The sequence below is a fragment of the Salvelinus namaycush genome, chromosome 15 (genome assembly GCF_016432855.1).
Source record: "Salvelinus namaycush isolate Seneca chromosome 15, SaNama_1.0, whole genome shotgun sequence".
In the NCBI taxonomy this organism is placed as follows: domain Eukaryota; kingdom Metazoa; phylum Chordata; class Actinopteri; order Salmoniformes; family Salmonidae; genus Salvelinus; species Salvelinus namaycush.
The window spans coordinates 12571971-12588132 of record NC_052321.1 but is presented as its reverse complement, the minus strand read 5'-3'; the positions used below and the strand labels follow the sequence as shown (position 1 = coordinate 12588132).

Sequence of the window (16162 nt, the reverse complement as noted above, 5' to 3'; positions counted from 1 at the left end):
ACACACCAACACAGTTGTGAAGAGGCCATGACAACGTCTTTTCCCCCTCAGGAGGCTGAAGATTTCGCATGGGCCTTCCGATCCTCAAAAAATTCTGCAGCTGAACCATTGAAAGCAGCTTGACTGGCTGCATCACTGCATGGTATGGCAACTGCTTGACATCCGATCGCAAGGCGCTACAGAGGGTAGTGCGTACGGCCCAGTACATCACTGGGGCCGAACTCCCTGCCATTCAGGACCTCTATACCAGTCAGTGTCAGAGGAAGGCCCTAAATATTGTCAGACTCCAGCCACCCAAGTCATAGACTGTTCTCTCTGCTACCGCACGGCAAGCAGTACCAGAGCGCCAAGTCTGCGACCCAAGACTCCTGAACCGCTTCTACCCCCAAGCCATAAGACTGCTGAACAGTTAATCAAATGGCCACCAGACTATTTAAATTGTCCCCCAACCCCTGCTTGTTTTTACACTGCTGCTAATCGCTGTTTTTAATCTACTTTACAAATTATCTTGACTAACCTGTACCCCCCCCACATTGACTCGGTACCGGTACCCCCTGTATATTTCCTCGTTATTGTTAATAATTTTCGTGTTACTTTTTTATTAAATTTTTTTACTTTAGGAAATGTTTTCTTAACTCTATTTCTTGAACTGCAGTGTTGGTTAAGGGCTTGTAAGTAAGTATTCGGCGCATGTGACAAATAAAATGTGCTTTGATTTTATTATCTATCCTGATTGCATAGTCCCCTTTTTTACCCCTACCTACATGTACACATTACCTTAATTACCTCAACTACCTCATACTCCTGCACATTGTCTCAGTACCGGTACTCCCTGTATATAGCCTCGCTATTGTTATTTTATTGTGTCACTATTTCTTTTTTTTCTTGAATTTTTCACACTTTTTCTCCCCAATTTCGTGGTATCCAATTGTTAGTAGTTACTATCTTGTCTCATCGCTACAACTCTCGTATGGGCTCGGGAGAGACGACGGTCGAGATCCATGCGTCCTCCGAAACACAACCCAACCAAGCCGCACTGGTTCTTAACACAGCGCGCATCCAACCCGGAAGCCAGCCGCACCAATGTGTCAGAGGAAACACCATGCACATCGCCCGGCCCGCCACAGGAGTCACTAGTGCGCGATGAGACAAGGATATCCCTACCGGCCAAATCCTCCCTAACCCGGACGACACTGGGCCAATTGTGCGTCTCACCATGGACCTCCCAGTCGTGGCCGGCTACGACAGAGCCTGGGCTCGAACCCAGACCACTGCGCCACCCGGGAGGCCCGTCTTTTCTTACTTTTTAACTCTGTATTGTTGGGAAAGGGCTCATAAGTAAGCACTGTATCTGGCGCATGTGACAAATAAAATTGGATTTAATATGGATCATAATCCATACACACCAACACAGTCGTTAAGAGGGCACGACAACACCTCTTCTCCCCCAGGAGGCGGAAAAGATTTGTCATGGGCCCTCAGATCCTCAAAAGGTTCTACAGCTACACCATTGAGATGATCTAGACTGTGTCACTGCATGGTATGGCAACTGCTTGGCATTCTACCACAAGGCGCTACAGAGGGTAGTGCGAATGGCCCAGTAGATGACTGCCATCCAGGACCTCTATACCGGGCAGTGTCTCCAGCCAACAAGTCACAGACTGTTCTCTCTGCTACCGCACGACAAGCAGTACCGATGCACCAAGTCTGGAACCAACAGGATCCTGAACAGCTTCTACCCCCCCCAAATAATACAATTGTGCAATAGTTAGTTAAACCCTCGCACCCTTTGTATATAGCCAAGTTTTCATTACTCATCGTGTATCTATTATTACATGTTTTACTTTCCTATTCCTACATTTTCTTCCTCTGCATTGTTGGGAAGGGCCCGAAAGAAAGCATTTCACCGTTAGTCCACACCTGTTGTTTACAAGGCATGTGACAAATACTATTTGATAATGGTGAGCGTGAACCACACAGAGTAGGTGGAGGTACAGTTAAAATCGGAAGTTTACGTACACCTTAGCTAAATATATTTAAACTCAGTTTTTCACAATTCCTGATATTTAATCCTAGTAAAAATTCCCTGTCTTAGGTCAGTTAGGATCACCACTTTATTTTAAAAATGTGAAATGTCAGAATAATAGTAGAGAGAATGATTTATTTCAGCTTTTATTTCTTTCATCACATTCCCAGTGTGTCAGAAGTTTACATACACTCGATTAGTATTTGGTCGCATTGCCTTTAAATTGTTTAACTTGGGTCAAACGTTTCAGGCAGCCTTCTACAAGCTTCCCACAATACGTTGGGTGAATTTTGTCCCATTCCTCCTGACAGAGCTGGTGTAACTGAGTCAGGTTTGTAGGCCTCCTTGTTCACACATGCTTTTTCAGTTCTGCCCACAAATTTTCTATAGGATTGAGGTCAGGGCTTTGTGATGGCCACTCCAATACCTTGACTTTGTTGTCCTTATGCCATTTTGCCACAACTTTGGAAGTATGCTTGGGGTCATTGTCCATTTGGAAGACCCATTTGCGACCAAGCTTTAACTTCCTGACTTATGTCTTGAGATGTTGCTTCAATATATCCACATCATTTTCCTCCTCATGTGGCCATCTATTTTGTGAAGTGCACCAGTCCCTCTTGCAGCAAAGGATCCCCACAACATGATGCTGCCACCCCCGTGCTTCACGGTTGGGATGGTGTTCTTCAGCTTGCAAGCCTCCCCCTTTTTCTTCAAACATAATGATGGTCATTATGACACAACAGTTCTATTTTTGTTTCATCAGACCAGAGGACATTTCTCCAAAAAGTACTATCTTTGTCCCCATGTGCAGTTGCAAACTGTAGTCTGGCTTTTTTATGTCGGTTTTTGAGCAGTGGCTTCTTCCTTGCTGAGCGGCCTTTCAGGTTATGTCGATATAGGACTCGTTTTACTGTGGATATAGATACTTTTGTACCTGTACTTTTGTACCTGTTTCCGCCAGCATCTTCACAAGATCCTGTGCTGTTGTTTTGGGATTGATTTGCACTTTTCGCACCAAACTACGTTCAACTCTAGGAGACAGAACGCGTCTCCTTCCTGAGCGGTATGATGGCTGCGTGGTCCCATGGTGTTTATACTTGCGTACTATTGTTTGTACAGATGAACATGGTACCTTCAGGCGTTTGGAAATTGCTCCCAAGAATGAACCAGACATGTGGTCTACAATTTTTTTTCTGAGGTCTTCGCTGATTTCTTTTGATTTTCCCATAATGCCAAGAAAAGAGGCACTGAGTTTGAAGGTAGGCCTTGAAATACATCCACAGGTACACCTCCAATTGACTCAAATGATGTCGATTAGCCTATCAGAAGGTTCTAAAGCCATGACATCATTTTCTGGAATTTTCCAAGCTTTTTAAATGTAGTCAACTTTGTATATGTAAGCTTCTGACCCACTGGAATTGTGATACAGTGAATTATAAGTGAAATAATCTGTCTGTAAATAGTTAATGGATAAATTACTTGTGTCATGCACAAAGTAGATGTCCTAACCGACTTTCCAAAACTGTAGTTTGTTAACAAGAAATATGCGGAGTTTTAATGACTCCAACCTAAGTGTATGTCAACTTCCGACTTCAACTGTATTCACTGAGCTACTGTTAGCACTTCCTGATTAAACATCCCAGTTGGAAGGAGATTCAGTAAATAATGAATGATGAGACATTTGGGCAGATGTGGTGCATTACATATTTATTTACAAATAGAAAATACCAAACAATTTAAAGAGGAAACAAAAAATACAAACCATTTAAAGAGGAAACAGAAAGTCATACATTGCAGAGGCTGTCATAGGATACACACTTGTCAGAAGGCACACGAGCACAAACTTACTTCTCATGCGCACGCACACACACCCTCTTTCTCAACCACTAACTACACTGCCCAAGTGCTCCTCAGAACATAGACTATACAGAGGAAAAAAAGCACATTGAACATTACAGTAACCGTAAAACAGATTTTAATTCCACAACATTGTGTCCTACTGAATGTGACCCAGGTTACCTAGCTGCGTTCAACAGCATTTCATTGTTGCATTTGGCAAGACAACAGCTTGGCTAAAGCAGTACCAGTCACACAGCCAGGCCACTACATTAACAATTTGTCCACTTATATCTATATATATATTTACTCGTCATACAAACTCCTCTTTGGATGTGTACAGTAAAGTAAAACCCTTACCTGCTGTTCACAACAAAAACACTTTCTTAATAGCCAGAATATTCAACGGAACGTCCAAAGGAAACTATTTCATTATCCAAGTACACTATAAGAAATAAGGTTTGCCAAACAATGTAAAGTATATATTTTTTTACAGAACAGATAAAGTTGTGATAACAAATCAGAGGCATGAATACTGTTCACCACCCAAACACCTCTAAACTACAGCTCCAGCCATTGGCCATCTCCAGTAAATCCTTCAGCTTGTTCCTCTGCTTTGACTGTAAATACAGCCCCTCCCAGACTATTGGCTCAGCCTCGATGGGGGTGTGGCTCCATCAGTTGAGACCACAGTAAACTATTTTAGAGTGTAAAAAACAAAAATAGGAAAGATACAATGACACATTTGTAACATAAATATAGCCCCTAGACTTCCCCTATCCCACTCATATATATCTATATGGCTGCCTTTACAGGCAGCCCAATTCAGATCTTGATCAGATCTTTTTCATTGGTTAAAAGACCAATTAGTGGGAAAAAAAGATCAGAATTTGGCATGCTGTCTAGACGCAGCCTACAATGGTCACCTACAGGTAAGTTCACTGCAGACATTCATGCACAGCTGTGCGTGACCACACTGAAGCAGAGAACTTTAAGGCGGATAGCGTGTGCATGTATACAGCCACCGAGAAGGCAAATGGCAAAGATATAAAACACAAACAAGTAACACTGACATATGATAACTGTGTTGGCTTCCTTTCCAAAATAAGTTGCTACTGTGTATATAGAGAACTAAACAGAGAGGGACTGACTCGGACAGCCCCATAATAAGGCTCTATGGTCCTCCAGAGAAATAGAAGACACCACACAAGGTTTGGGTGAAAGAGTCTGAGGCAGGGGGTGTGTATGTGTGGTGGTTGGGGCCAGCAGGGGTATAAGCCTGCCTATAGGTATATAGGTACTGAAGTGGGGATCCATGGATCCTTAGGGGTAAGAAAGGGAGGGTTGTAACAAGCATGTAGGGGGTATTATAGGTAATGGAGTGGGGGTCCATGTTGATCCTGTTATGAGGACACAGTGACGGGATTGAGGGAACCGTTCCTGCTGAAGAACTTGGTGAAGGCCTCTTCTAGCACAGTGGCCATCCTGCTTTGGTCCACCTGTAGGGACAATCAATCAATTAACATGTTGTGGAGCGGCAACACATATTGAAGATTCAACAGCTGTGGGAGATATTATGGATGCCATGCTTCAGAGATATACAGTGCCTTCAGAATGTATGCATACCCCTTGACTTATTCCAGTTTGTTGTTATAGCCTGAATTCAAAATGGATTAAAAATATTTTTTTCTCACCCATCTACACACAATATCCCATAATGAAGTGAAAACATGGCTAGATATTTTTGCAAATTTATTGAAAATGAAATACAGAAATATGTAATTTACATAAAAGTATTCACACCCCTGAGTCATCACATGTTAGAATCAATCACCTTTGGCAGCGACTACAGCCTAAGAGCTTTCTACACCTGGATTGTGTTCAAGCTCTGTCAGGTTAGTTGTTGATCATTGCTAGACAGCCATTTTCAAATCTTGCCATAGATTTTCAAGCTGATTTAAGTCAAAACTGTAACTAGGCCATTCAGGAACATTCAACGTTGTCTTGGTTAGTAACTAGTGTCTATTCGGCCTTGTGTTTTAGGTACTTGTCCTGCTGAAGGTGAATTTAATCTCCCAGTGTCTGTTGAAAAGCAGGACTGAACCTATTTTTCCTCTAGGATATTGCCTCTTCTTAGCTCTATTTTGTTAAATTAAAAAAAAACTCCCTAGTCCTTGCTGATGACAAGCATGCCCATAACATGATGCAGCATGCTTGAAAATATGAAGAGTGGTACTCAGTGATGTGTTTGCCCCAAACATAACACTTTGTATTCAGAACAAAAAGTTAATTGCTTTGCCACATTTTTTGCAGTTCTACTTTAGTGCCTTATTGCAAACAGGATACATATATTTTTTTATGTTTTTCTTCCTTCTTTTCACTTTGTCATTTAGGTTAGTATTGTGGAGTAACTACACTGTTGTTGATCCATCCTCAGTTTTCTCCTACCACAGACATTAAAAGCTGTAACCGTTTAAAGTCACCACTGGCCTCATGGTGAAATCCCTGAGCGGTTTCCTTCCTCTCCGGCAACTATGTTAGGAAGGCCGCCTATATCCTTGTAGTGACTGGGTGTATTGACACACCACCCAAAGAATAATTAATAACTTCACCATGCTAAAAGGGATATTCAATGTCAGTGTTTTTTACCGATCTACCAATAGGTGCCCTTCTTTGTGAGGCATTGGAAAACCTCCCTGGTCTTTGTGGTTGCATCTGTGTTTGAAATTCATTGCTCGACTGAGGGACCTTACAGATACTTGTATGTGTGGGGCAGAGATGAGGTAGTCATTCAAAAATCATGTTAAACACTATTATTGCACACAGAGTGAGTCCATGCAAGTTATTAAGCACATTTTTACTCCTGAACTTATTTAGGCTTTCCGTAACAAAAGGGGTTGAATACTTACTGACTCAAGACATTCAGCTTTTTATTTTAAAATTAATTTGTTAAAAAAATTATCTAAAAAACATAATTCCACTTTGACATTATGGGGTATTGTGTGTAGGCCAGTGACACACAATCTCAATTTAATCCATTTTAAATTCAGGCTGTAAATGTGAGAAAAGTCAACGGATGTGAATACTTTCTGAAGGCACAAAGTAAGAGTGAGAGAATCTAAAAACAGACAGTCCTATCTGTAGTAGAGTGGAGAGCAGGAGCTGCTATCTGGCATTTGGGTGTGTGTGTTTATAGAGGTCAGTGAGAGCTGAAGTGGGTGCAGGGTGTGACCCTCTCAATGGACACTCACTGCCTCTCCTATGCCAGCTACAACAATTACACTCACAAACCCTGACACACACCTCTCTACCACAGAACCTCTTGACAGTACACACACACACACACCTCTCTACCACAGAACCCCTACAAACACACACACTTGTTCCTCTCTCTCACACAAGTACACCCTTACCTCACTGATGAAGCCCAGTTGTACCAGCTCAACAGCCAGTTCCTGTACATTCTCATCTGAAGCAGAACAGACAACAGGGTCAGTGGAAACACACACACATTGTCTAGCAGTGAAGTTGCCCTTTAGGTGCAAAATTAAATGTGTTGGTAACACCAACATTAACCACAACAGAGTTACATTGGACTTTAGACAGAAACCGTAGTGCCTAGTCTCTTCCTGTCATAATCTTACCATCACTGATAGACGCATAATGTGTGTGCCTACTGCAGAAAGTGTCAGTGCCCAGCCCTCCCCAGAGAGCAGCTGCCAGCAGCATACACACATGCCTGCCATTCTCAACATGCAGGCCTGCAACACTAGACGCCTGCCGTGTGTGTGTCTGGACACACCCACCTGGCCATGCAAAGACTTGTGTTCCATGTATATCCCTGACTTAAACCTCTATTCCTTACAGGGTTCAATAATATCCTGTTTGTACTGTCTAGGGATCCCTGATATGGCCTACCATGCATTCCCCCCACCCTCCCCATTCCATCTTATCTGCACGTTAGACTCTCCAGCTACTTTTCACACATACACGGCACACATGCATGTACGTCCACGCACACAGTCTGTTGGTGGCAGCTATGCATGCGATAGGAGCAGCCCCACTGGTGTGGGTTAGGCTGGGGTTACAGTACACTAGGTCCCGTGTGGCTCAGTTGGTAGAGCATGGCGCTTGCAACGCCAGGGTTGTGGGTTCAATTCCCACGGGGGGACCAGGGTTCAATTCCCACGGGGGGACCAGGATGAATATGTATGAACTTTCCAATTTGTAAGTCGCTCTGGATAAGAGCGTCTGCTAAATGACTTAAATGTAAAATGTAAATGTACTAGGGCAGGCCAGTGTCTGGAGTCATAAAGACAAAAACACACACTCAGACAGGCTTGGATGGCCAAAGTTGTGCCATTCCCAGACAATACACACACAGAGTCCCACATAAGAGCTGGGAGGGTTATAACTGTAAATCTCTCCAATTGTGAAATCTGACATTGTTTTAAAATCTTACAATTTTAAAATAAAGAAAAATCCTTGAATGAGTGTGTCCAAACTTTTGATTGCTATTGTACATATTTTAAATTGATCTCAGGGCTGCCATTTGCCCATCCCTGGTTTAAAGGAATGCTGTGTGGTTATGTTATCTTACCCAAAGATAACATATCCTCTATAAGATAGCATATGGGTTATAACATAGTTTGATGGTGACTTGTGGTCTGTCTGGCCTGTTAGGAGGGACCATCCTGTAAGACTTAATCATATTGGCCCGTTTGGGAGCAGTATATGGGCTGTGGATTGTCAGGCTATTATTATAGAAGACCTAAGGGTCCAAGCGTTGTCTAATAAAGCACACTGGGTTGCCAATAGCATAGATCTCAGTGTGTGTGCAGTCTTCCTTTTCTTTTAGCTGTTCGTATACTTTGATCTCCAGCCCCTGTCTGCCCAGATCAATGTCTGTGTGTTTCTATCTCTTGTTCTTACTGGGTAACAAGTCACAGCTTAAGTGTCTGTTGAGTTTGTCCTCCAGCTTCAACAGTAGTGTCAGCTGTGGATGGAAAGGAGATGTAACGGTTACACATTCAGTGACTGGCCACTAGAACACACTCGTCTATGGTCATCTAACGTTTATTCACTGATCTAAAAAATCATTTGATTAATGCTACTTACATGATGTTTTGCACCCTCCTCCACCGGCTCAATATTACACTGCATCTGAACAACCTGCAGAAGGTGAGAAATGTAGATAGGAAGCCAACAAATAAAATGTATTACGTAGTATTAACATTATTAGTTCATTGAGTGGATTTGTATACTTTCCCCACTCCCCCCTCACCTTGCGTGTCTCTAGTTCAGCAGGTTCTGGGGTGGGGGATTTGACAGAAGGGGTGACAATGGGGGACTTAACAGGGGACTGCTGGGGCTGCTGGTGAGAGGGCAGGCCGAATGCTGTCAGGGGGTAGATGCCATTCCTGTTGGGTAGGGAGGGCAGCGGGGTTATTTTACATGTCATGATTAGACAGGTAAAAGACACATTTTATTTGTTTGTGACCAAACAGGGGGGGTCAAATCACAGACAGGCAATAATCTTACACACATTTAATTAAGGCCAAAGTGAAGACCCCGGATTGTTCAAAACCTTGCAAATTCAAACTCCGGGAGCAAATCTTGAGTTTGCAGGTATTCTCATTCATTTTTCAAATAGAGATTCTAGCAATACTTCAACTAAAAGTAAGAGTGATGGAAGGGCTGGATACAAACACATTTGAGATACAGGCAAAGCAGAATAACAGTCCAAGTTAAATACTGCCACCAGGTGGTTGTATAGTGCATTACAGAATCATTGTCTAGTACTGTAGTGGTAGAGTGAGTGCTGTGGGTTAACTACGCCCTCTAGTGGTGAGCATGCTAGACATCTGTCCCGTCGTGGTCAATAGTTGATGGGAAGTTACTTACCGGACATCCTCCAGGAACTTATCCAGCTCCAAGGCAGGAAACTGAGACAGCCTGATGAGGAAAGAAACAGGATCAGCACAGGTTTCTGAAGAAAATACCCTGAGATCAAAAACCAACTGTGGCTTCCTTGAAGTATAAACTGTTGTCTCTTACTTGAGCTGCACACCCTCCTTTATCTCAGCAATGATGAGGTTGGGGTCCATGTTCTTAGTGATCTCCTCTAAGGCATTCTCAGGGATCATATCTGAAAGAGGTATGGAAAAGATTAGGGGTACTCACGCTGGTGGTGACAATGCAGTGTGTGTATTTGTGAGCATGCGTGTGTCTTGTGTTTGAGACTCAAACTGGAGTGTGTGTGATAAGACTCACACTGGTGGCTGATGATGCAGAGTATGTGAGTGAGAGTGTGTGTGTACAATAAAACTCACGCTGGTGGCTGACTATGCAGTGTGCAGCTAGCAGCTTCAACAGGGGCACCTCAAACAGAGCCTGGTGGAACAGCAGCTCTCTGGCTGTAGGTCTCTTAAACAGGTCAGCCTCCAGACAAGTCTGGATAAACTCCTGCAAGGTACACATGGCATCACACACACACTTCCAGGGAAAATCTTATAATACATGCACGCAATGTATGTAGTTCTGTCCTTGAGCTGTTCTTATCTATTAATGTTCTGTATTATGTCATGTTTCATGTTTACGCACACAGACAAACACTCTCCTACCCTCTGCAGTAGGTCTTCCAGTGACTGTATGGCATTGTTGATGGCCTCCTGAGAGACGTAGGAAGATTCTCCATTCCCCTGGATCTCCAATACTGCCATCTACACAACACACAATGATATCACCACCACCCACCCAACACAAGTCGCAACACCGTCACATAAAAATGATGCGGAGTGATGACATCAAAAATTCTGGCACACAGAGAAATCGACATGGGAAATTGGTGATGTTAAGTCTCCCATCTCACCTCCAAGGCACACATCCCAAAGGAATAGATATCCACTGCAGTAGTGACATCTGCAACAGCTACAGGTGGGAGAATGTAAGATAGGAAACAATGGATTGAGTGACTCAATAGTCTATCATTTCCTGAGAATATATGCATTCCTTTTACCCTACAAATAACCAAACATATAACCTATCAATAAAATGTCCTTCTTTACCGCCATATTCCGGGGCGAAGAAATGCAGGTTTTTCTGCTCCTCTCTGCAGGTCTTTACATGGTTGTTGATGGTGTCTGGAGCCACTGAAGGAGAAAAACAGATATACTGGGTTAGACACAGTCTATAAATCTGTTATAACTATGTTATCTCTGGAAGATAGGGCTGGCCTGGACAGTGCTGCTAAGCCAGTAATAAACCAGTGGTTATGACTAGAGTCCTACCTGATCCTATCTTGATGAGTCCGTTGTGTTGGATGAAGATGGTGTCACAGGTCAGGTTCCCGTGGATGATGGGTGGCTCACAGGAGTGGAGGTAACTACAGAGCCACATCAGAGAGCAGAGAAGTAAAGCACTGTGTTCATAAACCAGGGTAGGTTCAGTAATGCACTGCACAGGAAAATATTTTGGAATGGAAATAAAAAAATATTGACAACATCGGGTATTAGTACCTCCCCATTTCACTCGGTTTTAACATTTTCAGCCATGTTTCCTGCCTACTGAGCATGACCCTGGCTGCCCATTTGGATTGGATATGGGGTCCTGGTATTAGCGTTGCAGCTATGACAGAGTTGGTCTGTGTGAGAGAAAGACTGACCTGAGGGCTGAGAGGATCTGGGTGCACCATCTCTTCCATGCCTAAAGAACAAACAAACAAACAAACAACATACTTCTTGTTACATGTAGACTATTGAACGTCTTCTTATACGCTAAGCATCCTTTGATGTGCTACTGTGTTGTAGGTGACTTGGTGGGCAGGGTCAATTGTATTATGATATCTGCACCTTTTCATTCATAGTCTTGTGGTTCTTCTTGGTCTTCTTCAGAAACTGCTTCAGACTTCCCGAAGACATGTACTCAGTGATGAAAATAACCTGAGGTGTAGACAAAGGAAAAAATAAGTTAAGAAGAATCATTCAAATTATGTTGTTACATAAAATGTTGAAATGTTGTAAATGAAATGTTGTCATTTCACTCACTCCTCACTCGCATTCAGTCCTGATTATATCAACCAGGCCGAACAAGGAAGGTTTCTCCTCCTGTAGCAGACAGAACTTACCCTGGCGCGGTTGATGTCATTAATGTCAGCCCAGTACTTGTGGAACTTGACGATGTTGAGATGTTCCAGCTGAATCAGGTTGTCAAACACAGACTTCACCTTCTCCTGTTCACAGAGGTGGATAGACATGGTAAACATTTAAATAAACAGGGTCTGTAGTGGTGGGTTCAACTGTTTGTATCAGTGTGCAAGGCATATGAAATTAGATATTCGCTCAGGTACAAAGATAACAGTTCTACTAGACACGAGAGAGGAGGAGGGGGGAAATACCAAATGCTCTCTCTTCCTCCAGGCCAGATTGCATCATGAGATAGAAGCATCAAAGCGAGTGAGTGAAATGATGGAACAATGTAACAACATACTTTGAATGATTCTTCTTAACTTATTCTTTTCCCTTTGTCTACACCTCAAGTTATTTTCATCACTGAATACATGACCTCAGGAAGTCTGAAGCAGTTTCCCCCCCCCTGTAAACCACACATTGCATTGCATTCCATGTCTGAAATGTGGTGTATAAATAAAATTAGATTTTATTGTAAGGCCAGAGCTGCCTGTATTCAGCTACTTAGAAAGGAAGCCTTGAGCTGTTTGAATTTGAGTTCAGATTAAATAATGAGTCAATAAAAGGACACTGGGGGTCTGATTTCAGACTGAGCATCCTGCTGGTGTCGCCGCCAGGCATACTGTACCTCCTGCAGCTTGAAGTTCTTCCTCTCTGAGAACATGACCTCGTTCCAGACCACCTCCACCCCTTCCTCCGTGTCCATGGCCAGGTAGGCAGCATCTATCCCTGGGACATTCCGCTGGTTCACCTGGGAGAGAGAACAGAGGCAGAGACATGGTTCAGTACCTTCACAAACACAGTTGCAAAACGTTCATTGACAGTCCAATGGTCTCCCGTCTCACCTCCTCTCTGCGTTTCTGCCAGCGGCCGCAGGGGCTCTCCTCAAGGATCTCCGACTCGTCTTCGCTCTCCTCCTCCTCATCCTCTGTGGGGGTGGTGGCGGGGGGCCCCGTTACAGGGGGACACACAGACGCAGGTCCCTGGCCACTTGGGGTCACCGTCTCTGCCTTGGCTTCCGGGACCTGGAGGGGTTTACCGTCTCCCTCTGACATCACAGCAATACAGATCTCTGAGAAGGACTATGCTACTCTTCTCCTCTGGGGGGTGTGAAGGCAGAACGCCTTTCTCGCTCTTCTCAAACTGTAGCAGTCGCGTCCCCTTCCACTCCCTCACACACCCTGGGAGCTATGAGGCACTATAGGCAAACGAGACACTTAATATCACACACAACTTACATAGCAATCAATACCTTACCTGTTATATGAAATAAGACCTTCTCAACTTTTCTTTATGAACTACTAATCCAATTGGGTCAAGACTTGCTATGTCACTCAACAATAACTCTATGGTTACCAGTAAAGGCAGCAAAGAAAAGATATTTGCCAGAATTAAAATTGAAACGTGGCTTACTTGCTATGCAGTTGTTATAGTGGACTGTAATTAATGAGGCAGCCAAGTAAATTGTTTTGTTAGTTTGCTAACGTTAGTTAGCAAGCTAATTGGCTGTCGGGCACTCAAGTTAACTTTACACGCCTCTCTATCCCAAACCCAGGACACTAAGTTAGCTATAACTAACAGAAGCTAGCTAATTGATCAACTTTCACTAAAACGTAAAGTTATCCCCGGCCATGGGTCTCAACTACAAAATGCTACATAAACAGTTAACGTACATGCATTCAGAAAATATGTCTAGCACGAACTCCGATAAACAACAAACAAACAAGCTGAAAACACAACTTTAGCTAACGTTAGCAAAGTTAGCTAGCTATCTAGTGAACTAGCAAGATAACTTAGGCAAGCAGTTCATTAGCTATTGTCAGCTAGGTAGCGTATTAACAAGTCAGCAATAGTCCCATTGTTACCCAGCAATTATATCAACACACACGGTTAGCTACTTACTTAGAAGAAAGCGACGACATGTATTTATTGTAAAACCCCTCACAGTGCGTAATTTATCTAGCTAATAACGTTAGAAGCTAGCTATCTATAAATGGCCAGGGGGAGGGACACCCATTCGCAGAATATCAGAACTACTTCCACCATTGTGCGCAATGCGCATGTAAAGCGCAGCTTTGATAACCTATACCTCAGTGCTCGAGAGGTAAACATTGCTCCCCAACCACTGATCTAGGATCAGATTACACTACCTCCAACTCAACCCAATCCCATCCATTAGTTAGGGCATTTGTTGGATAAATAGCCCCTTATTTATCAGCGCTTAGTTATCAATGTTGTATTCGCATCATGATACAAAGTAACCATGTTTGTCTAGAAAAAAAATCTTACAAGGATACAAAAAGTAACGTTTAACGTAGCCACTGCACTTAACATGATTTTGAATTCGACTGATGGCCTGTGTATAAATTGAAGTCGGAAGTTTACATACACCTTAGCCAAATACATTTAAACTCAGTTTTCACAATTCCTGACATTTAATCCTAGTAAAAGTCCATGTCTTAGGTCAGTTAGGATCACCACTTTATTTTAAGAATGTGAAATGTCAGAATAATAGTAGAGAGAATGATTTATTTCAGTTTTTATTTCTTTCATCACATTCCCAGTGGGTCAGACGTTTACATACAATCAATTCGTATTTGGTAGCATTGCCTTTAAAATTGTTTAACTTTGGTCAAACGTTTCAGGTAGCCTTCCACAAGCTTCCCACAATAAGTTGGGTGAATTTTGGCCCATTCCTCCTGACAGTGCTGGTGTAACTGAGTCAGGTTTGTAGGCCTCCTTGCTTCGACACACTTTTTCAGTTCTGCCCACACATTTTCTACAGGATTGAGGTCAGGGCTTTGTGATGGCCACTCCAATACCTTGACTTTGTTGTCCTTAAGCCATTTTGCCACAACTTTGGAAGAATGCTTGGGGTCATTGTCCCTTTGGAAGACCCATTTGCGACCAAGCTTTCACTTCCTGACTGATGTCTTGAGATGTTGCTTCAATATATCCACGTAATTTTCCTGTCTCATGATGCCATCTATTTTGTGAAGTGCACCAGTCCCTCCTGCAGCAAAGCACCCCCACAACATGATGCTGCCACCCCCGTGCTTCATGGTTGGGATGGTGTTCTTCGGCTTGCAAGCCTCCCCCTTTCTCCTCCAAACATAATGATGGTCATTATGGCCAAACAGTTATATTTTTGTTTCATCAGACCAGAGGACATTTCTCCAAAAAGTACAATCTTTGTCCCCATGTGCAGTTGCAAACTGTAGTCTGGCTTTTTTAATGTCAGTTTTTGAGCAGTGGCTTCTTCCTTGCTGAGCGGCCTTTCAGGTTATGTCGATATAGGACTCATTTTACTGTGGATATAGATACTTTTGTACCTGTTTCCTCCAGCATCTTCACAAGGTCCTTTGCTGTTGTTCTGGGATTGATTTGTACTTTTCGCACCAAAGTACGTTCATCTCAAGGAGATAGAACGCGTCTCCTTCCTGAGCGGTATGACGGCTGCGTGGTCCCATGGTGTTTATACTTGCGCACTATTGTTTGTACAGATGAACTTGGTACCTTCAGGCGTTTGGAAATTGCTCCCAAGGATGAACCAGACTTGTGGAGGTCTACAATTTTTTTCTGAGGTCTTGGCTGATTTCTTTTGATTTCCCCATGATGTCAAGCAACAAGGCACTGAGTTTGAAGGTAGGCCTTGAAATACATCCACAGGTACACCTCCAATTGACTAAAATTATGTCAATTAGCCTATCAGAAGCTTCTTAAGCCATGACATAATTTTCTGGAATCTTCCAAGCTGTTTAAAGGCACAGTCAACTTAGAGTATGTAAACTTCTGACCCACTGAAATTGTGATACAGTGAATTATAAGTGAAAAATCTGTCTGTTAACAATTGTTGGAAAAATTACTTGTGTCGTGCACAAAGTAGATATCCTAAACGACTTGCCAAAACTATAGTTTGTTAATTAACAAGAAATTTGTGGAGTGGTTGAAAAACTAGTTTTAATGACTCCAACCTAAGTGTATGTAAACTTCCGACTTCAACTGTATGTATATAGGGCAGCAGCCTCTAAGGTGTAGGGTTGCGTAACCGGGTGGAAGCCGGCTAGTGAAGGCTATTTAACAGTCTAATGGCCTTAAGATAGAAGCTGTTTTT

At 42.9% G+C, this 16162-nt stretch overlaps 1 protein-coding gene across 2 annotated transcripts; it reads right to left on the bottom strand.

Annotated features, from left to right (window-relative positions):
• Window positions 1-3712: 3712 nt before the first annotated feature.
• Window positions 3713-14086, bottom strand: LOC120060197 (nuclear receptor-binding protein-like). 2 transcript variants are annotated; one of them, XM_039009336.1, is made up of 18 exons: window positions 13951-14086; window positions 12894-13246; window positions 12677-12799; window positions 11988-12092; window positions 11713-11802; window positions 11526-11566; window positions 11152-11246; window positions 10930-11013; window positions 10734-10792; window positions 10486-10584; window positions 10195-10327; window positions 9920-10010; window positions 9767-9817; window positions 9147-9282; window positions 8981-9034; window positions 8795-8858; window positions 7276-7331; window positions 3713-5361 (listed from the first exon to the last, which is right to left on the bottom strand). In XM_039009336.1, the coding sequence occupies exons 2-18, from the start codon at window positions 13101-13103 to the stop codon at window positions 5266-5268; spliced, it is 1587 nt and encodes a 528-aa protein (XP_038865264.1). In that variant the 5' UTR covers window positions 13104-13246; window positions 13951-14086; the 3' UTR covers window positions 3713-5265. The 2 variants fall into 2 exon arrangements, with proteins under 2 accessions (XP_038865264.1, XP_038865265.1); XM_039009337.1 differs by lacking the exon at window positions 8795-8858.
• Between the last annotated feature and the right edge of the window lie 2076 nt (window positions 14087-16162).